Source organism: Molothrus ater, chromosome 22 (genome assembly GCF_012460135.2).
Source record: "Molothrus ater isolate BHLD 08-10-18 breed brown headed cowbird chromosome 22, BPBGC_Mater_1.1, whole genome shotgun sequence".
In the NCBI taxonomy this organism is placed as follows: Eukaryota; Metazoa; Chordata; class Aves; order Passeriformes; family Icteridae; genus Molothrus; species Molothrus ater.
The window spans coordinates 7,047,929-7,069,534 of record NC_050499.2 but is presented as its reverse complement, the minus strand read 5'-3'; the positions used below and the strand labels follow the sequence as shown (position 1 = coordinate 7,069,534).

At 50.6% G+C, this 21,606-nt stretch overlaps 1 protein-coding gene across 4 annotated transcripts in view; it reads left to right on the top strand.

Annotated features, from left to right (window-relative positions):
- Positions 1-13,172, top strand: part of DRD2 (dopamine receptor D2) — a 30,216-nt gene extending 17,044 nt beyond the window's left edge. The window contains exons 3-9 of one of the 4 annotated variants that reach the window (XM_036397544.2): positions 1,792-2,120; positions 4,644-4,753; positions 5,160-5,296; positions 6,129-6,319; positions 7,397-7,483; positions 8,107-8,446; positions 9,512-13,172. In XM_036397544.2, the coding sequence (XP_036253437.1) occupies positions 1,848-2,120; positions 4,644-4,753; positions 5,160-5,296; positions 6,129-6,319; positions 7,397-7,483; positions 8,107-8,446; positions 9,512-9,705 (1,332 nt within the window). In that variant the 5' untranslated portion in view covers positions 1,792-1,847 and the 3' untranslated portion in view covers positions 9,706-13,172. The remainder of the gene's footprint in view (positions 1-1,791; positions 2,121-4,643; positions 4,754-5,159; positions 5,297-6,128; positions 6,320-7,396; positions 7,484-8,106; positions 8,447-9,511) is intronic. The other 3 variants (XM_036397546.2, XM_036397547.2, XM_036397545.2) reach the window with 3 other exon arrangements.
- Positions 13,173-21,606: the final 8,434 nt, after the last annotated feature.

Below are 21,606 nucleotides of genomic sequence, written 5' to 3'. Positions count from 1 at the left end.
TTTCCAAGGATTATTATCCAAATTGTTCTCTGAATGAGAAAAGCACACAAAAGCTCAGTGAAACATAAAGAAACCATTGTTCCCAGGTGAATTTGATATTTGCAAATGTTTTGCTATTTTGATCACTTACGTGGTTTAATAAATCGAAGTCACTTTGTCTTTTTATTAAGGAAATTAAGTGGCCTTGGTTTGGGGTGTCTGAGAGCAGGGCCAGACCTCCCAGTGTGGTCTTGGTGGAGATGCAGCTTGGGAAACGTGGAATATTTGGTCAAACCTGGAATATTTGATCCTTCCCTCAAACATGGAATATTTGATCCTTCCGTTAAACATGAATATTTTATCCTTCCATTAAACATGGAATTTTTGGTTCTTCCATTTAAACGTGGAATATTTGATCCTTCCATTAAACACAGAATATTTGATCCTTCCACCAAATGTGGAATATTTGACCATTCCATCAAATGGAATATTTGATCCTTCTACTAAACATGGAATATTTGATCCTTCTACTAAACATGGAATATTTGATCCTTCCACCAAACATGGAATATTTGACTCTTCCCTCAAATGGAATATTTGACCTTTCCCTCAAACATGGAATATTTGATCCTTCCACCAAACATGGAATATTTGGTCCTTTGGAATTTAGGGGTTTTTCTTCCCCATTGTTTCTTTCATCTCTCAGTGTCTAATTTCATTTCTCAGCAAACCTACAGTTTATCTGTAAAATCAAACCTCTTTTTCCCTTCATCAATCAGTGGAATTCTTCACATTGTTTCTTTTCTCTCCCAGTGCTGGTTTTACCCACCAGCAGCCCCACAGCTGGTTTGGAAAGACAAATCCACCGTTCCTCTCACCAGGAAATCGTGTTCCCGGTGCCAGGAGCTGCTGAGGGCTGTGGGGTGGCAGCAGTGCTGTCCCCACCGTGTCCCCTTCACTGTCACCTCACTGGGGCAATGGCAGAGGCAGCACAGCCCAGCCCTGGCTGCAAAAGCTGCTGCTGTCAACTTCCATCATTGTCACTATTCAGGGTTTAAAATTTATTTATTTCACTGCTGGAGGAAAAAAAAAAAAAAAAAAACAAACCAACTTATAAGGAAAAGAAAAAAGAAAAAAAAAAAAAAAAGAAAGGAATACAGCCCAAAGCCCCACGAAGCACATGGAGAATAAACAAAGTGGGTCATGGCACTTGTGCCCTGAACTGTGCACACCTAACAGGGAGCAGGGAATGGCAGGGACAGAACAGCCCAGGCACTCTGAGCCAGCTGTAGCACAGAGGAGCTGCCACAGAAACCTGGGGCTGAGCTGGAAATAAAAACCAACTTCTGCAACCCCTGCCTGGGCCAGCAGCTCTGCATCCATCCCATCTCCAGCCAAACCTTTCACCAGGGTGGGGAGGACAGGCTCCAGGGAATTCACAGAATCACAGAATGACCAGGTTGGGAGAGAGCTCAAAGTTCATCAAATCCAACCCCAACACCTCATCTAAACCCTGGCACCCAGAGCCACATCCAGGCTTTGTTAAACACACCCAGGGATGGGGACTCCACCATTCCCATTCCCTGGGAATTCCCAAAATTCACAGAATCACAGAATCACTGGGTTGGAAGAGACCTTCAAGACTGAGTCCAACCCAGCCCCAACACCTCATCCAAACCCTGGCACCCAGAGCTTTGTTAAACACCCCCAGGGATGGGGACTGCACCACCTCCCCGGGCAGACCACGAGCGAGGCAGCAAAACCTGATTTTCTTTTTTTTTTCCATTTTCATTTTTCCCCCACTGCCCCAAGGGCCTGTCCAGCACCTGTGTGGCAGGGTGGAGTTGGCAGCTGGCACTCGGGCCCCCATGGATCCCCTCAACCTCTCGTGGTACGACGGGGACAGGAACTGGAGCAGGGCCCTGAACGCCTCGGAGGCGGCGCAGAAGCCGCACTACAACTACTACGCCGTGCTGCTGGCCCTCCTCATCTTCATCATCGTCTTTGGCAACGTCCTGGTGTGCATGGCAGTGTCCAGGGAGAGGGCCCTGCAGACCACCACCAACTACCTGATCGTCAGCCTGGCCGTGGCGGACCTGCTGGTGGCCACGCTCTGCATGCCCTGGGTGGTCTACATGGAGGTAAGGGCAGCCAACAGGCCTGGGGGACGATGGGGAGGGTGTAGCAGCCTGGAAATCGGCCTCCTGAATTCCCCACAAGTGATTTGCACGCCCTAAATACAGGATTTTTCGTTCCCTGAAGTGCAGGTTTTTCATTCCCGAAATGGAATATTTTTTCTCATTCCTGAAATTGCATTTTTTTTCCATTCCTGAAATTGTAGCTTTTCCATTCCTGAAATTGTAGCTTTTTCATTGCATTTTTTCCCATTCCTGAAATTGTAGCTTCTTCATTCCCAAAATTCCTTTTTTTAACTGTTCCTGAAATTGTAGCTTTCTCATCCCCAAAACTGCCGTTTTGTTTTTTCCAGGAGAAAATGAGATGAGAGAGCAGGTAGTTTATAACCCCACTGCTGCTCAGAGTGCTAAATGACAGCCCAATGGCACCAGAAGTTCGGGGTCAAGAGGGAAAGAATCCCAATTTTGTGTTCAAAACTCCACCATGGGTATCACACTGAAACCACAGGAAATTTGTGGAGGTGGAAGGGACCCACAAGGATCATTGAATCCAGCAATCAAAAAAAAACAAAAAAAAAAACCCAAAAACCCAACAACAACAAAAAAATTTGCAATCAAGGCCCTGTTTCTGAAGGGCGGCAGGAAGGCAATTGTGGAAGTGGAAGCAGGATGGGAATCCACAGTTTTGTGTCCCAATATAGGGGGAAAAAATCACTTTTCACAGCTCAAACCGTACTGAGTTTCCAGGCACTCACCCATGGGAGGGATGATAACACAGGGACGAGAGCAGGGGAAGGAGGGATCATCAATGCATCGATGAGCCCAGTGAGTCCTGATGCAAAGCAAAACAAAGCCAGCGATGTGGCACGGGCTGTGGGAGAGCACAGTGCTAATTATCACGGCGTTAATGATTGTTTTCGTGGCACTGCAGAAGCTCATTAAGTGGCCACGGGCTGGTGAAGGCAGGCTCTGCCTCTGGGGCTCCATCTCCTTCTCTTCTGCTCCTTCCTGTTCCACCAATCTGAAGCAGAGGCTGCTGCTGGGAGAAGCTCCTGCTCCCTCAGGTCCAGCCACAAGAACCTCTCAGACCCTTTTTAATTTTCAGGCAGAAGAATAAAGCACAAATGATGCAAAATTCTCTCCCTTGTCTGGGCTCACGTGCAGGGGTTGGTCAGGAACCACGGCTGCCTGCACCTACCAGCTGGAACAGTTTCCTCCAGGTTTTGTGAGACAAACTTGGCCTAAAACTCAAAATCAAAATGAAACACTTGAAAAAACCCCAGCCTTGGTGCACACAGATCTTTTACCCCCAAATTTTGGAGGTTTCTCCAGCACAAATGAAAACACCAAGAGAAAGAACAGCTGCAGTTCCCAGCTTCCCCCAAACCATGCCCGCAGGAAATCGGTTTCACAGAGGTTTGGATCTGGCTGGAAACCTTTGCCTTTGGGCAAATTCTCCTCAAAGTTCTTGATGTAACTGTCTCTTAAGTGCTTTTTTAATCACTGAGTATTCATCTGTCACTCAGGCTTCAATGCAGTCATTCTCCCTTCTTTATGCTGCCTATGGTTATGTATATCAGAGCAGAAATAACTGAAGAATAGATATCTTATTCATTCTATTTTCAAATGCAGTAGGGCTCTATTTTTGTTAGAGGGAAATATACTTTTTTTTCATCACATGTCAAACACAGCAGTCCGAATAATTGCTATTAAACTTAATTGGCAAAGTTCAGCTTCAACAGCAAGAGAAGTGAAGAGAAAAAAGGCTACTGGTGCCTGGAAGTGTTATCATTAGTTCTTTGTCTTTAGCACTTCCTGTGGAGTGTTAAAGGCTTTTCACTCTGAATTAAACTCATTTTGTTCACCAAAAATAAAAAAGATAAAGGTGAGGATTGCCTACCCTGATTTTTTAAACTAAGAAATGAAGGGAAGCTCTTGCTTGTCTGCTGCTGACCTTTGCTGGGTGCAATTGGAAAAACTGTCTGGGAAAAAGCTGTGAGTAAAATTAGAGGTGCTTGGGAGTGAAAATGAATGTGTGTCCCCCCTCATTCTGCCTTGAAATCCTTCAAGGAGATGTTTAAACTCCTTTATCTTCCCTTGTGAGCCCAGGTTTGTGCTGGGGCTGCCCAAACCCACAGAGAGCAGCGGGTGGAAGCACAGCAGCCCCTTGGAAGGGGCAGAGCTCTGCCTTGACCCAGCACAGCCCCAACCACCCACCAGCCTCTCCATCTTCGTGCCAGACTCTCATTTTGTGCCCTGCCAGCAGCCCAGCCCCAGGGATTGCTCACTAACCCCAGAGATTGTTCATCAGCCCCAAGGATTGCTCTCTAACCCCAGGGATTGCTCTCTAACGCCAGGGATTGTTCATCAGCCCCAGGGATTTCTCTCTAACCCCAGGGATTGCTCTCCAGCTGCAGAGTTTCCTCACTAACCCCAAGGAATTGCTCACTAACCCAAGGAATTGCTCTCTAACCCAAGGAATTGCTCTCTAACCCAAGGAATTGCTCACCACCCATCCTCTCTCTGCAGGTGGTTGGGGAGTGGCGGTTCAGCCGCATCCACTGCGATATCTTTGTCACCCTGGATGTCATGATGTGCACTGCCAGCATCCTCAACCTCTGTGCCATCAGCATTGACAGGTGAGGGCTCCGTGCCACCAGGCTGTGCCAAACCCAGGCTGGCAAGGCCCAGCCATCCCTGTGGGACTCAGAGGCTGGAAAACTGTGGGAGTGTTTGAAGAGCATCCTAGAGGATCCTGATGAGCTGTGAGCAGGCAGATCTGTCAGGAGGCACAGAAACTCTGCTCCTGGGGGTGCAGATGGAATTGCTCTGTGCTCTATGGCTCTGGCCCTTCTCTTTGTACTCTGGGATGGTGCAGTGGCGTTGGTGGGAAGGGTGGGAAGAGAACACCACGAGCTGACCCAGCCTCACCCTCCTGGCGTGGCTGCAGCCCCCCTGGCACCCATGGCCCGTGCTTGGCGGGCAGGGCTGGGCAGTGGCAGCCCTGGCAGGGTGACAGCAGCCTGGGGGATGTGTCCCCTGCAGGTACACGGCCGTGGCCATGCCCATGCTCTACAACACCCGCTACAGCTCCAAGCGCAGGGTCACCGTCATGATTGCCGTGGTCTGGGTGCTCTCCTTTGCCATCTCCTGCCCGCTCCTCTTCGGCCTCAACAACACAGGTGAGGGCTCTGACACCTGCAGCTGCCTCCTGCTGTCCCCCCAGGTAGCCAGGAACGAGGGTGGGGTCAGGTCTGAAGTATATTGCAAGTGTTCTTTCCCTCTGCAGCTGGCTCCTTCTGTCCTCCCAGATAGCCAGGAATAAAGGTGGGATCAGGTCTGAGTTGTATTGGAAGTGTTCTCTGCCACCTGCAGCTGGTTCCTGCTGTCCTCCTGGCTCCCAGATAGGCAGGAATAAAGGTGGGATCAGGTCTGAAGTATATTGGAAGTGTTCTTTCCCTCTGCAGCTCCCTCCTGCTGTCCTCCCAGGTAGCCAGGAATAAAGGTGGGATCAGGTCTGAGGTCTGTTTGAGGTGTTCTTTCCCTCTGCCACCTGCAGCTGGCTCCTGCTGTCCTCCCAGACAGGCAGGAATAAAGGTGGGATCAGGTCTGGGGTGCATTTGAAATGTTCTCTCCCTCTGCCATGCCTCACTGTTTGCACGCTGATTCTGGGTCTGTTTCATCTCCAGAGCAGGGTTTCAGTCTCACCAGAACTGAGGTGATGTAGAAGTTCACACAACACCAATCTGTGTTACCTTAACATTTGTCCACTACAAATTCAAAATCCTCCTTCTATTAAAACACAGAAAAAGGGAAGCCATGGGACAAAACCTTCCCTGAGGCAGCAGAGAAAAGGACTGGCAGTCCAGGCAGCAGTTTCCTGGGAATGTTGGGCTGGATCCAGCATGGGATCAGCAGTGCTGAGCTGCAAGGCAAGGAGCAGCCAGGACTTTGGGGGTGATGTGACCCCCTCCAGCCCGAGGGACACCAACCCTGAGAGGTTTTCTCTTGCAGATGAGAAGGAGTGCATCATTGGCAACCCTGCCTTCGTGGTGTACTCGTCCATCGTGTCCTTCTACGTGCCCTTCATGGTGACGCTGCTGGTGTACGTGCAGATCTACATCGTGCTGCGGCGGCGCAGGAAGCGCGTCAGCACCAAGCGCAGCAGCCACGTGCTGGACTCGGACACGCAGGCCCCCCTGAAGGTAGCCAGCCTCAACATCCTCCCCCTGCCCTGCTCCCCTGCCCCACGCCGCCCTGCCTGGGGCAGAGCTCCCACAGCTGCGTGCTGTGGTCAGTTCGGGCTCCCGGCTGCACTCCCTGGGCTCCCGGCTCGCTGGCTGGGGCTCCTCGGGCTTCCCTGGAGCTCAGGGCTGTTCCAGCAGCAGATCTGCACCAGGAGCTGCTGCAGCGACCCCCAGCATTGCCTTGGGCTGGGCTGGGGTAGCCAAGAACAGAGGCTGCACCATTGTGTGAGTCGGTCCTGCAGAATCACAGAATCAAGGAATGGTTTGGGTCAGGAGGGACACTGAAGCCCATGGGCAGAGACACCTTCCACTGTCCCAGGCTGCTCCAAACCCCATCCAACCTGGCCTTGAACACTCCCAGGGATCCAGGGGCAGCCACAGCTGCTCTGGGCACCCTGTGCCAGGGCCTCCCCATGCTCCCAGGGAGGAATTTCTCCCTGATACCCAATCTAAACCCACCTTCCTTTAGCTCAAGGCCATTCCCTCGTGCCCCACCACTCCAAGCCCCTCTCCAGCTCTCCTGGAACCCCCCTTTGGGGGCTGTCAGGTGTCCCCAGAGCTCGGTGGCAGTGCCTGGGGTGCACAGCTCCTCTCTGGGAAGGACAGCTCTGCAGGACCAGCCTGTCCCTGCAGGAGCTGTGTGTGAGGGAGCCCAGCTGGGCGGGCTGGCTGTGAACCCACTTGTCAAAGCAGGGCTTTGGCAGCACAGGCAGCACAGCCTGGGGGATGCTGCAGCTCCAAACCGTGCTGCCTGCAGAGGAGGCAGCCACACAGGGACACACAAACACAGCAGAGCTCCGTGGCCTCCTTCCCCTGGTGCACAGCACAGGGCCAGCAGCCTCCATCCCCTGGTGCACAGCACAGGGCCAGCAGCCTCCATCCCTGCTCCATCCACTTCTCCATCCTGCTCGGCTCCTGAGCCGCGCTGGTGAACTCCTGATTCGTCCCTTTGTGTTCCCACGTGCCTCCCTTACCAGCTTCCCTTCCCAACCCCTCTCTGCCTGTGTAACCTCTGAGCTGGTGCTTGCCCCTTAGGACAAATGCACTCATCCAGAAGACGTCAAGCTCTGCACAGTTATTGTGAAGTCCAATGGGAGCTTCCAAGTTAATAAGCGCAAAGTGGTGAGTGTTAAAGAGAAGTGGGAGCTTTCCAGAGCCTTCAGCCTTCCCCTTCTCCCTCAGGACACGAGGTTCATTTATGTAGGGTGGGAGAAAAATAAACCTAAGAGCAAAGGTTACCATTCAATCTCAAAATTTAAATAGTCTTCCCATTCCTTGGAGTGAAGCAGGGGGTTTAAGCTCACAGAGCTCACAAAGCCAGATTAAGCTCACCGAAAGATCAGCTCTAAAAGCCATGGCATTTGAACATTTTTGTGCCTTTGAGTTCCTTCTCCTCTCTGTTATTTAAATCTTGGACTGCATTGGCTTTGTTGGGTTTTGGTTGCCGATTCCATTTTTATTTATTTGCATTCTGAAAACCTGAACAAAATCTGTAGAGAGTGGAGACAGCGTCTCCCCCATTTCTGAGCCTCTTTGTGCCAAAAAGGAGAATCCTCCAGTGCAGCCCTGTCCATCCCATCTGCCCAGAATACCCCAGCACAGCACAGCCCTTTCTCCAGGCAGGGAGGGAGAAGAGGGACTGACTGTTCTCCAGCATCATCCAGCTTCACTCTGTAAGGAATGCTCGTTGCTCCTCTCTGTGTATTTACCTGTCATTATGTTGTGGACATTTGATTCTTGTCCAGGAGGCAGAGAGTCACATAGAAGAGATGGAAATGGAGATGGTGTCCAGTACCAGTCCCCCTGAGAAAACGGCCCTCAAACCCACAGCACCAAGTAACCACCAGTTGATTGTGCCAGTTGCTTCTAATCGGGGCAACAACTCTACCCTGCAGGCACCCCTGAGCAGCCCTGGGAAGGTGGAGAAGAATGGCCATGCCAAAGATTCCCACCACACAGCCAAGGTCTTCGAGATCCACTCCCTGCCCAACGGCAAGACGAGGAACTTGCTCAAGGCCGTGATCAGGAGGAAACTGTCCCAGCAGAAGGAGAAGAAAGCCACGCAGATGCTGGCCATCGTGCTCGGTGAGAGCGTGCCCTGGCTGCCCTGGGCTCCCTGCAGAAACCCCTGTCCCGTGCAGGCTGATTTTCCAACCCCCCAGAACTCATTTCCCTTCACACAGTAGAGGATGGCAGGCAAAGCGTGCTGGTGTTCACAGGGGTCTGAGGATGAGGGAAGAGATGAGAATGTTGACTCCATGTTTCAGACAGCTTGATTTATTATTTTATGATATATATTATATTAAAACTGTACTAAAAGAATAGAAGAAAGCATTTCATCAGAAGGCTGGCTAAGAATAGAAAAAGAAGAATGATAACAAAGGCTTGTGGCTCAGACAGAGAGTCTGAGACAGCTGGGCTGTGATTGGCCATTAATTAGAAACAACCACATGAGACCAATCCCAGATGCCCCTGTTGCATTCCACAGCAGCAGATAACCATTGTTTGCATTTTGTTCCTGAGGCCTCTCAGCTCCTCAGGAGGAAAAAAATCCCAAGGAAAGGATTTTCCATAAAAGATGCCTGTGACAGGCAAAGGGCTGCCCACAGGAGGGGTCCCTCCTCCCCAGCCACACACAGCTGGCACCAAGGGTGCACAGTGCACTAAGCTGGCACAGTGCTGCACTACGGGTGCCCAAATCTGCCCCTCCCTGCACAGCTGTCAGTGCTGCACTAAAGGTGCCCAAAGCTGTCCCTCCACACTGCACTAAGGGTGCCCAAAGCTGCCCCTCCCTGCACAGCTGGCAGGGCTGCACTAAGGGTGCCCAAAGCTGCCCCTCTCAGGGGCATCTGAGCTCCCAAACCCAGGGAAGAGCTCCTGGGCTTTCTGGAACAAAAGGCAGCAGAGCTCAGCAGAGCTGGCACCTCTGAAGAGCAGAGTTTCTGCTGTGTCTGGGCTCATTCCTCGAGCAGAGGAGTTCCTTAGTGCCAGGGCAGGACGCAGACCAGGACACTGAGCACACAAACACAAATCCCATTCCTCTGTGAAATAAATTCCCTTTCCACCAAAGAGAACCTTGCTGTTCCCCCAGCCCGAGAACCCGCCCAGCATTCAGCCATCAAACTCCTCCTCTCTCTTTTTCCCCCCCAGGTGTTTTCATCATCTGCTGGCTCCCCTTCTTCATCACTCACATCCTGAACATGCACTGCGACTGCAACATCCCGCCGGCCATGTACAGCGCCTTCACGTGGCTCGGCTACGTCAACAGCGCTGTCAACCCCATTATCTACACCACCTTCAACATCGAGTTTCGCAAGGCTTTCATGAAGATCCTCCACTGCTAAAGCCACAAACAGCGCCCGCTTTTTTTTAGGGACGGAGGGGGAAGAGGAAGCGATGCCATCCGTGCCGGGGAGGGGGCTGGAGCTCTGGAGCTGGGCACTGCGCAGTGCCCGGGCGCCTGGTGGGGCTGGAATGAGGTGGGAGGGTGTCTCACCCCGCTGGGTGACCTCTGGACCGGCCCCAAGGGCGCTTTTCAGAGCCAGCCTCACGCTGTGTTGGAAGTGGAGGTGCAGGAACCAAGGAGCTCTCGCTCGGTTCTCGCCCGTGGCCACCCGGCCTGGAGGGCACTGTGGACACGGGGTGGCCACGGGGCAGCAGGAGGTAGCGCTGGGTCACAGTGGTCCAACTCTCACCAAAGACAAGGCCATGCTTCCCCCTGGCAGCAGGAGCCAGCCAGGGCCTCTGCAAGCTCCGTGCAATAGCTTTGCCTTCACCTCGAGCTGACTCACCCGGTGTTTAACTGCTGAAGCCTTCAGAAATTCCATAAAAAAAACAACCCAAGAACTTTCAGAGGTCCCCAGGCGGGTCGAGAAGGTTCTGCCACCCCCAGACCCTGCAGCAGCGGGAGCCTACGAGCCATGGGTGGAAGGGAGAAGGGGGCATCAGTCTCACATCAAACCATCGGTGTAAATAGGAATGAACAGGATGGATTGTGGAGCCCCAAGCCAAAAAAAAAAAAAAAAAGAGATGGAGAGAGAGGAACTCAAGGAGTGGAACCTTGTCTTGCATGGTGTACATCCAACAGGACCCCCTCACCTCCCATCAGCGATTTCTGCCCACCAGCATCTCATCTCCAGGCTCTGCCCAGGTGACAGCAGGGGAGGGTGGCAGTGTGGTGAATGTACAGACACGAGGACACTGTGCCAGGGGAGGCACCCTGAGCACCCAGCCAGGCCAGAGCTGCTTCTTCTCACCCAAATCAGGGGCCCCAAGGAGCACCTCAGGTCTGATTTGCCTCTGTCTCTCCCCAGAGAGTGCAGAATAACATTGTGCCTAATTTAAATCAACAGTCAAGGAGATAAAACTGTGCATTTTGGAAAAAGCCAGAATAAAAACCCAAGAAAGCCCCTGCCTGGACCAGCTCCTGTGTCCAAGCTGGACTCTGGGAAGGTCTGGATGTTTCCAGCATCCTTTACTCTCTGCTGTCTATTTTTCCATGGATTCTAGGAATGGAAACCCCACAAGAGCATCATCTCACCACGCTGAATCTGGCACTGCCAAACCCACGCTCTACGTGCTATTTGTACTCAGTTCACATGATATTTTGCAATATCTCTGTAAATAAAACACAGCAAGGTGAATAAAACAACGTGGAAATAGGTCTGGCTAGAAATTCCTGCAGGATGTGGAGCAGCAGAGGGTTGCAATAGCCATAAACAGGGGCAGACTCCCAGGGTGCAGTTTCCTGCTGTTTTCTAAAGGAGTAAAATCACAATTGGGAGAGCAATAGAATCCCTTTTTTTTTCCTCTATGCAGTTTGTGGAATATTCACTCAGTTTCTGCTTCAGATGAGGTGAAGCTCTGCCAAGGTTTCCTTTAATTCCCTGGATTTGCTGTGTTGCTAGCAGAGCACCCTCCTGTGCTGGTAGGAGATGTTCCAGCCCTGGTTCAGGAGGAGATTGCACCAAGCAGCTCTAGCACATAATCTCAGCTGCTTTCTGAAATGGAAGCAGCAGTCCCACCTTAATCCCCAGGTTTCTGTTCCAAACCCGGCATTCCTGGAACGGGCTGGAACCCAGGGCTTTGATTTTCAGCCCACAGCCTTGTGTAACATTTGAACCTGGCTCTTCAGAGCTAAAAGCTGCGAAAGTGGGAACTCCAACTCGAGGGATCTCAGGCGCACGTGAGCTCTTCTTTCTTCCCCTCAGTTTCAACCAACCAAATTCACTCAGTGGTGGGAATCCACTCAGACTTGTACCCCAATATCCACAGAATGGTGCAAAGGCAGGAGGTTTTGGGGCAGAAAAATAGCAACAAGCAACTGGTCCATCTTTTAATGTATTTACAAGCAGAAAGATCCATTTGACTTGGGGAATTAACAGGCGGGGAGCTGAACAAAAATAGCAAATATGACATATATAGACCAAAAAAAGCTTTAAAGCATTTGGAAGTTGCCATAGGTGATGTTTGCCCTATACTAAAGGCTGGCGTGAGCCCTCAGGATAAGTGGAATAATAACAGGATAAATGGAATAATAATATCCCTCAGGATAATGTGGATAATATCTTCCCTTTGAGCCATAATTTTACTTTGTGTCCAGTTTTAAAACCCTCATCTCCAGTGCTGTGCACCTCGCTCCCAAATTTTTTTTTTCTGAATCTAGAAGCAGAACCTCAGAGCTCAACCCACCTGAAAAACTCTTCCAAAATGCCATGGAGGGAAGAAAGCTGCAGGGAAAGGCAGTGTTCTTCATGTGGAGCAAGCCCCCAGGTGTGATTTCCAGAGCTGCAATATTGGCTGTGAGGAATCACCTGCAGCCTCCATCCCCGGAACACTTGAAGCTGCTCCTTCCCACCACTCCAGGCTGAACTGTGGGAGTGTGAAGGTCCCCAGTGCCCTTGGGAGGGTGGCAGTGCCAGGCCTGCCCATCTCTGCAGCAGCTTTTCCTCCCCCAGACAACTCCTGCACTTGCAGACAGCAAACAAAGCACTTTGAAAGCCAGGACTGGGCCTTCCCCTCTTGGAGACAGCACCAAAGTCATCCTCACCTCTGGCTGTCCAAGGAGTGAAGCAGTGCCAGGAGCAGGGGCAGGGGGTGCTGGCACCAGGAGACCACTGGGAGCTCCTCAGAGCCCAGCCCAAGGGATTTGGGAGCCTCCCCCCATCTCTGAGCCTGCCAAACCCAGACCTCACTGTTCCTTTCACCCTGGAAAAATCAACCCCTGCTTCCCCAAGGACCTCTGCTGCTGATGGGAAGGGCACTGAGCTGGTTTTTAAAACCACCTTAACCAGAAGATTTCATTTCTTTGTTCCTCCAGACCTTCAGAGCCTTGCTCTAGCCCCTCTTCTGGGATTCATTATTTATAATTGAAGCTTTTGTTCTGCTTATTGAGTCTTCCTGGTCCTGCTTTCCCTCCCTGTGGTTCCCAGCTTGCTGAAGCCCTGGGTGGGGATCTCTGCACCCCCAAACAGGTTTGAATTAAAAGCCAGTGAATTCTGCCTGCACTGTATTTGCTGCTTGCCTGCTTGCTCCCACTCCACAGAACTGTTTATCTTCCTGGCTGAAGAGTAAATGAACTCCAGTAGGTCCAACCAGCTTATCCAATCCTGCTGAAATAATAATAATAATAATGATAATAAAAAAAAGGAAAACAGGAAAAATAAAGCCACTACCTCTTGTGGTGAAAATCTCCAGTGCAAACACGGCTCCCCTGGGAGTCAGGAATGTATAAAATGCCCATCACAGGTACATGTGACACCAACAATGTCTTCATGCAGCTCTGTCATTAAATAGAGACTTGCACAAGCCACCCTGATGTCCATCTGCTTGTTTTGTTCTGCTTTACTCTGGGCTCTGAGGAGTCCTGGTTCCGCTGCACAGCTCAAACCCACAGAGCAAAAGCTGCCCTCGCATGAAATTTGCCTTTTTTCTGACTTGCTTTTCCTTTTTCCTCCCTCACCCCAGTCTGCCCCTGAGAATCCTGGTGTTTGTCTTGCCTGCAGCCACGAGAATCAGACATGGGAGAGGAAAGCTGCAGAAGGGCACAGCCAGAAGGGAAATGGTCTGAAATGTCTCCCCTCTGCCAGGCAGGAGAGGGCTGGGCAGGATGGGAAGAGGAAGGGGAGGAAGGCAGAGGTGCCCAGCTGGATTCATGCTGGAGGACTGAAGGATTTTATTTTGGAATATTTTAATTTATGTTGCGCTGTTTTCTCAAGCTGCACACTCAGGTTTGGTGTTTGTGCAGGTGGACCCTCAGGCAGGCTTAATCAGCACTTTCAAAATAAAGATTATTTTCTTTATATAAAAGAAGAAGAAAAAATAATGCAAAGAAAATCCTTCCCACTGCTGGGAAAGAAAGCTGCTGTCCATCTCCAAGAACTAACAGGCTAAAATTTCAGTTTAATGGCATTTCAGATCCAAAGGTCTGAGCCAACACAGAATAATCCCTGCCCCAACGCCCTCAGTTTATGCAGAACCCAGAATCTGCAGAACTGCAGGGTTCAGATGAGGCTGAATTCCCCCGTTGGATGATTCACCTCAGTGCCACCGTGACAGAGGGAAAATGAGGAGCTCCAGGCCCCCTCCCCTCCCAAACTCAGCAGAATAAATGATATTTTCAGATCAAACAGGACACACCAGGCTGTTTGCAGCCAGTCTGGCCTGAGCCTGGCAGGATCAAAGGCAGCTGCTCTGAGCTTCACCCTCACAGCCAAATTTCATTTCTAAGCCTGTGGACAAAAGCCACTCACAGCACCCAAAAGAGATAAAAGGGATGCTCTGCCCATCTCCTGGGGCATCTGAGTGAGCCCTGCTGCTCCAGGTGAGCCCTGACACATCCCTGGCTGTGCTTTGTTCTGCACAAAATAAAAAGAGAGAGAAAACCAGTTACTCTTGTTAAATTAACTCCCTGTCTTTAATCAAAGCTTCTTTTAATAATTCCAACTGCTCCCCCAAGCCTTTCTGACAAGATACCAGCCTGTCTGCTTCATAAAGAGCTTTTGACTCACAAATAACAACTTTCTTCACCAAAGAAAGAGTGATCACAGTGGACTAAACATAATTACAGCATCATGAATAATTAACAGGCCTAGAAATGCCTTTAAAGAGACTTAAGAAGCAAAGAAAAAAAAACCCTTTTAAAGGAGAGGAGAGCACTGTGCCTCCCCAAGCTGCCATGCTGGGCTGGGGAAGAAGGAGAGGCTGATGAGAGTGAGTGAGCACATTTAGCAGCTCTGCCTCCCTGCTGCCAGCCTGCCTGGCATGCAATCAACTGCACTGCAGCCCTGATGAGCCTGCCAGGGCCAGGGCAGCCCCAGCTCGGCGCTGCCAGCCCCGGGGAAGGGAGGGACAGCACAGGTCTGACCCTGCCCTGTGTGAAAAGCAGTTTCTGTGGTTTTACCCAAGCCCTTCCCTGCCAGGGGAGCTGGTGGCACATGGAGAAAAGCAAATTTTTTGTGATTTTACCCAAGCTCCTGCTTGCCAGGGCAGTTGGTGGTGAAAACCAGGTTTTTGTGGTTTTATCCAAGTTCCTGCCTGCCAGAGCAGTTGGTGGCACATGGAGAAAAGCAATTTTTTATGATTTTACCCAAACCCCTGCCTGCCAGGGGAGCTGGTGGCACATGGTGAAAAGCAATTTTTATGGTTTACTCAAGCTCCTGCCTGCCAGGGCAGTTGGTAGCACATGGTGAAAAGCAATTTTTGTGGTTTTACCCTCCCCCTGCCAAGGGAGCTGGTGGCACATGGAGAAAAGCAATTTTTTATGATTTGACCCAAACCCTTCCCTGCCAGGGGAGCTGGTGGCACACAGCAGGGGCACCAGGAGTGGCACAGCAGCAAAACAGACACAAAGTGGAGCTGGGGAAAAGGGGCTCTGCAGCGGGATGGGGCTCAGCTGCTGCCCCTGCACTGGGCAGGCTCAGCTCAGAACAGAGGGGGGAAATCAGCCCCAGGTACATCAGGTAAATCTGGGGGAATCAGCCCCAGATAAATCAGGTAAATCTGGGGAAATCAGCCCCAGGTAAATCAGGTAAATCTGGGGGAATCAGCCCCAGATAAATCAGGTAAATCTGGGGGAATCAGCCCCAGATAAATCAGGTAAATCTGGGGGAATCAGCCCCAGATAAATCAGGTAAATCTGGGGGAATCAGCCCCAGGTAAATCAGGTAAATCTGGGGGAATCAGCCCCAGGTAAATCAGGTAAATCTGGGGGAAATCAGCCCCAGATAAATCAGGTAAATCTGGGGGAAACAGCCCCCAGAGCTCCTGGCTGGGAGGGGACACACTCCTCTGTGGCTGCTGCCTTTGGGGGCAGAGGGAGGCTGACTCTGCAGGAACAGGAGCCTTCATCCCCTCCCCTCCATCACCCCTCACATCTCTCCATCCCAGAGGATTCCCTGCTGCCCCTCTGGGGCTGGAGCTGCCTCAGCTCCTCACCTGCAGCCTGGGAGCCTTGGGATGGGGAGTTTGTCAGGATATGAAGGGGAATTTTTAAGGATATGAAAGGTGAGCAGTTCCTGGCCACAGCCTGCCCCATCAGCCTCTGCCCCTGAGCTCAGGACAGAGCAGCAGGCAGCACCCAGATCCTCCTTCCCATGGCTGATCTTGTGGGGTTTTAGTGCTGGGAAAAGACAAACCAGCAGAATTCAAGGGTCCTCATGGCTGTTTCTGCTTCCTGGCTGTATCCAGCTGTTCATAAATCCTTCTGAGCTGGGTGCAGGGCAGATGGAAAGGGCTGCAAACCTCACCTGGCAGAAAACCAGGTCATAACCTCAGCCCTTGTCACTGCATGAAATGTTTCCTGACAGCCAGCGTTAATATTTACTGCACAGTGCAGCCACAGAGCTGATTGTTTTTATTCAGGCCGTGTGAAAAAAGCAGGAAAAGCCCAAACTGACATCAGCCAGAAATGTAATCTCATCTCCAAGTGCTAACAGCAAGACAGAGAATCTCTGAGCAGCTCCTGAGTTCAGAGAGCTCTGTCAAATCACCAGCTGGAAAATGTACAAAGCTTCAGAGGGAAACCCAGGAGCTGCAAATCTGATTGAACAAGACAGGTTATGAGCTGGGAGCTCGTCTGTGTGAAGAAATGGGCAGTCAGTGCCAGTCTAAACAAATATGTACAGCTCCTCTGAGCACCTCCCTCCCCCTGGGACAGCTCCTGGCAAACACCGAAGTGGCTTTGAGCTGGCACCGTTCTCTGAGTTTGCTGGGGAAAAAACCCAGCAAAGATGGCAAAGCAGCTGCTGTGGCTCCTGCAGAGGGATGTGACACAGGGGGATGTGCTCACAGCAGGGCCAGCTCTGGGGTGACAGCAGGTGTGTGACAAATTCGGGGTGACACCAGGTGTGTGACAAATGTGGGGTGACACCATGTGTGTGACGAGCTCTGCTGAGGGGGGAGCACACCCTGGATGAAATCCACGGCGTGAGATGATGCCATGGCATGAAGCAGTGACAATTCTGTGACATTCAAGAGCTGAGCTCCTGCCTCTGCCTCCCTCTGGGCCGTGGGCTGCGTTCCCTGCCACGGAACCGCTGGGGGAATGATGAAAATGGGAGGGTTTGACCCAGAACTGAGCTGGGGATGGGCCCCAGAACCTGCTGAGGGGGGCTGGGAGCAGAACATGGGTGTAAGAGATGAAATGAGGGATGTGGGACTCCAGGCAGATCTCCAAAATGCAGTTTATTACAAAATGCAGTTCATTACAAAATGCAGTCTATTGTATCCAAGGTGTCACAGCAGTCCAGGGTCGTGGGTGACAGAGCTGTGCCTACAGCTGTCAGCTTTCTTTTGATTACAAATGCATTCTATACTTTTCTTTTGGTTCCAATGCATTCTATACTTTTCTTTTGGTTACATTGCATTATACACTTTTCTTTGCTGAGCATCTTCATACAGTAGAACCAATCTATACCTTAACTATTATCTCTAGCCTATCATAACTACTGTAATTACCATATTCATGTTACTGTTCTCCAATCACTCAAAGTCAGTGCATTACAGTTTAAGCCAGAAGTTGGTTTTCAGTTTTCTTGCAGTAGAAAATTCTTTTTTTCTACTTGCAACATTTGCTGCCTGGTTTGCAAATGTGCTTTTGCAAATTTGTGTGTGCAAATTTGCCTGTGCTTTCTGCTTGGTAAAAACATCTTCTTGTTTGGGGTGGGTTTATCCTTTGCTCTAAGCCATAAAAACCCCTTCTAACTCACACACCCTTTGCCTCCTTGGTTATCCAGTGAGACTGGCTCAGCAATTCTTTTCTTCTATATCAAAACTTGCTTTCATTTCTATTCCTTCTTCAGATCACAGAATCACAGAATCACAGAATCACAGAATCACAGAATGTCAGAATCACAGAATCCCAGAATGATGAGGTTGGAAGAGACCTCTAAGATCATCGAGTCCAACCTGTGCCCTCACACCTCAACCAGACCATAGCACCAAGATTATACATTGAAAAATCTTCCTTCCACACACATATCTGTGAGACTTTCATCTTCTAACCCTGGCACTGCCCTGCCCCACTGCCAGGCCAGCAGCAGGGGCTCAGCTCCTGGAGGCTGCAGCCAGCGCCAAAGTCACACCAAATTAACCTTGGGGATGCAGATTTATGTCTGAATTATCGGGGCTGGCAATTTCCTGCTGCAGTAATTGAGTTTGTGCCTGTTCCCAGCTGGTGGCAGATGCTCCAGGTCACATTCCTGCATCGTGTTTACATTGAAATGCCCACCTGGAGCTGGCTGGGAGGGCAGGGCTGGGCTCAGGTAGTGCCAGGTAACCTGGTTAGCTCTGCCTTTGTGTCTGAGCCCCCCCAGCTAAGGGAACACTCAGCTCCCTGGCAGTTCCAGGGTGTCTGGGAAGGAGCATGTCTGATTGCCTCTGTGATAAACAAGCCCTAAATCACTTCAAAGCTGAGGCCAGAATGGCTGGGGAAGATTGCAGACAGTGAAATAGCAGGGCCTGGGATGTGATTCAGAGATACCAGGGAAAACCACAGTCAATTCTGCCTCCTTCTTAATTACAAAAATAAAAAAAGCAAAAGGAAGTGTTCCATGAGCAGAGTGACTGAGACACTCTGCTTCACCCAGCCAGGCTGGCAGAGCTGGGAACTGGCATTTAAACCCCAGGCCCTGGGGAAAGCTGTTCCCCTGTGGGTGACATCCCAGGGGCTGCACAGCTCACTGACAGCTTTAACTCACTGCCAAAAAGCTTTTTCTGCAGCCAGGCTCATCCTCCAGCTGTCCAAGCCTCCAAAATCCCCAAATCCATGCTTGTGTTTCAGGCACAATTTGGAATTTCCCCCCTCAGCCCACAAACCCAGTGAGGCCAGGTGAATTTTCCAGGTGAATTCCAAGGCTGGGCACCAGCCCTTCTCTGCTGGGATGTAAAAAAGGTTGGGAAATATGATTTTAGAGGCCTTTCCCAGCACCAGGGATTCTGTGGGGCCAAGGAGATGCAGCAGGAAGCCCCAGGAGCTGCTCCAGGCTCCTAAAATTTCTCAAAAGCAGCATTTTCCAAGCTCAGGGCATTTCAGACAAATTCCACCTCTTCTCTGGTTTTCCCTCTCTCTCTTGTTGATTTTCCCCTGCCCCTTTTTAATGTCTGAGTGGGCTCATGGTCCTGTGGCATTTTCCAGCATTCCCTGGAGCAGAACATGACCCCGCTCAGCCAAAAGGAGCAGCACATTGGGCAGCAAAGAGCCCAGCTCAGCTCTCCTGGGAGAAATCCTGCGAGAAATCCTTACAAAACAAAGACTTGAACCAAATAACAGCAGGGCAGCCTCAGCAAAACCTTTTGGTGGAGTGCAGTCTTTTCCAAGGCAAGAAAATGAATTCCCTGAATGCCTTGTAAGGATTTTTTTTTTTTCTGCTTGGAGCAGATATTAAGGATTTGCCCAAAGAACAGCAATAAAACCTTGCTGGTGATAAGAAGGCAGCTGTGCCTTGCTGAGGAGCAGTGGCAGTGCCATGGAACCAGGCCAGAAATGCCCCAAGCCTCAATTCTGTCCAAGCTGAATTTTCTCAGTGTCTGTAACATTTCCCTTTTCTTTCTGAAGCCAAGGCCTTGTAGGCCAGCAGCAAACAAAGGCTCATTCCAGCCCTTCTTGCAGCTAATTACTGCACCTCCTGATTGCTGACCTGGCCTAATGCTCCGCTCTGTAATTGCTCCAGATGGACCTGGAGTCTTTAATAGGACATTTGCTATCCAGAAAGGCTGCTGGGGATTATTATTTATTTATTTTTGCTCAGAAGAAGTTCCCTCCAGGATGGGGAGTTCAGCCGTGTTCTCTGGATTTTCTCCTGGTTCATTTGGAGTTGATCTCTGTACCTGATTATTTTTTAAAGGGAAATTCAGAGCAGGGATGCTCCAGGGGTGGTGCTCTGTTCCTCCCAGCACACTGCTGTGGGTAGCACCAATCCTGGCCACAGAAAAAAGCTGTTTAGACTCACAAATCCCATGGTCCCATGACCCCCCAGACCCAGGCTGGGCAGCACATTTAGGGCTCTGCAGCTTTGAGGGATATAAATCTTTTCCTGGGCTTTGTTTGGGTACAAAAGATTCTTCCCAAGGCCACAGAGGGTGTGAGGAGCTCTGACTTGCCAAAATGAGAGCCTGAACTGTGATATCTCCTCCCCAAACTGTCCCCACAGTGCTGAACTCCACCCCTCACTGCCAAGAACCTCAGGCTTTAAAAACAATCATTTTTGGGCTCGGGTTTGTGGGGTTATTTTGATTTTTTTTCCCAAAGAGGAGAAGGAGGCCAGCAGCAAATTGCACAGGAGAAGAGTTCCCTGCTGTGCTCTGAGGCAGAGGAGAGGAAAGCAGCAGCTGATCAAAAGATGTTGAACTTGCTGGGGATGAGCTGCCTGCTAGGAGCAAACAGCAAGAGCTCCTTGATTCCCAGCCAGGCCCTTTGCCATTATTCTAATGGAAGTGCAGCTCACACCTGCACTGATGGAGCTGGCTGGGGAGCAGCTTTTGGAGGGGATAACGTGGTTTTATTGCAAAGGAAGGGACAGGTTGGGGAAGATGAAACAGGAAAGCCTTATCAATATGATTTCCTGGCAGAAGATTTGGAGAATATGGAAACTATCAGTGAGATTGAAATGAAAGCAAGCTTTGAGATCCCTCAGTTACTGAACAACTGGAAAACAATGGTGTGGCTGCTGAAGGTGATCCCCTTTTGATGGAACAACACCCTCTGCTTGCAGACAGGCCCAAGGGGCAGAGCAGACCCTGCAGCTTGGCAGAAGGGGCCCAAAGAGGAGTTTTTAGGGTTTAAAATGTAACACAGGATGGTGATGTAATGTAGTTTAACTCTCCTTAAAAGGTTAAATATAAAGTTTGTACACAAACAAATTGGAGACAATGGCAAGCAAGTGGTTTTCAGAGCCCTGGATGAGGGGGACACAGAGGTTCTGGGGCTCTGAGCAGGCTCCAGGCTTGGCCTTGCTTTCCAAGGCTTGGAGAGGAAAGAGCTTGTTCAGAATGTGACACAGGATGGTGATGTAATGATTCTTATAGGCTGCATGGAAATGCTGTAGGATTTGTGTCTTGGACTAGATTGGTTAGTGAGAATTAGAATATTCAACACACAAGAAGATTTATGGTGCTGTAATGGAAACCTCGCTCTCTCTTTACCTTTTTATGCTCTTACCTTTTTTACTCTCTCACCCTCTCATCCTCTCTCCCCTCTCTCCCCTCAGTCCTGCTCTGAGCTGTGCCTGGCAGCTCCCAGCAGGGCCCTGCACCCAGGCCCTTTGCAATAAACCCCAAATTCCAAGACCAGAAGAAGATTTATTGTATTGTAACAGGAACCTCGCCCTCTGATCCTCTCTTTTACCCTCTCATTCTCTCTTTACCACACTCTTTCCTTCTTTCTCTTTACCCCTCTCTCCCTCTCTCGGGCCTGCTCCAGCTGTGCCTGGCAGCTCCCAGCAGGGCCCTGCACCCAGGCCCTTTGCAATAAACCCCAAATTCCACAACCAGAAGAAGATTTATTGTATTGTAACGGGAACCTCACCCTCTGATCCTCTTTACCACTCTCCTGCCTTCTCTTTACCACTCTCTTTACCACTCTCTTTATCTCTCTCTCCCTCTCGGGCCTGCTCTGAGCTGTGCCTGGCAGCTCCCAGCAGGGCCCTGCACCCAGGCCCTTTGCAATAAACTCCAAATTCCAGCCCTGGCTGCAGAGATCTCTGGTCCCCTCCCTGGGGCTGGGAGGGCACAGGGAAGTGCTGGAGGGC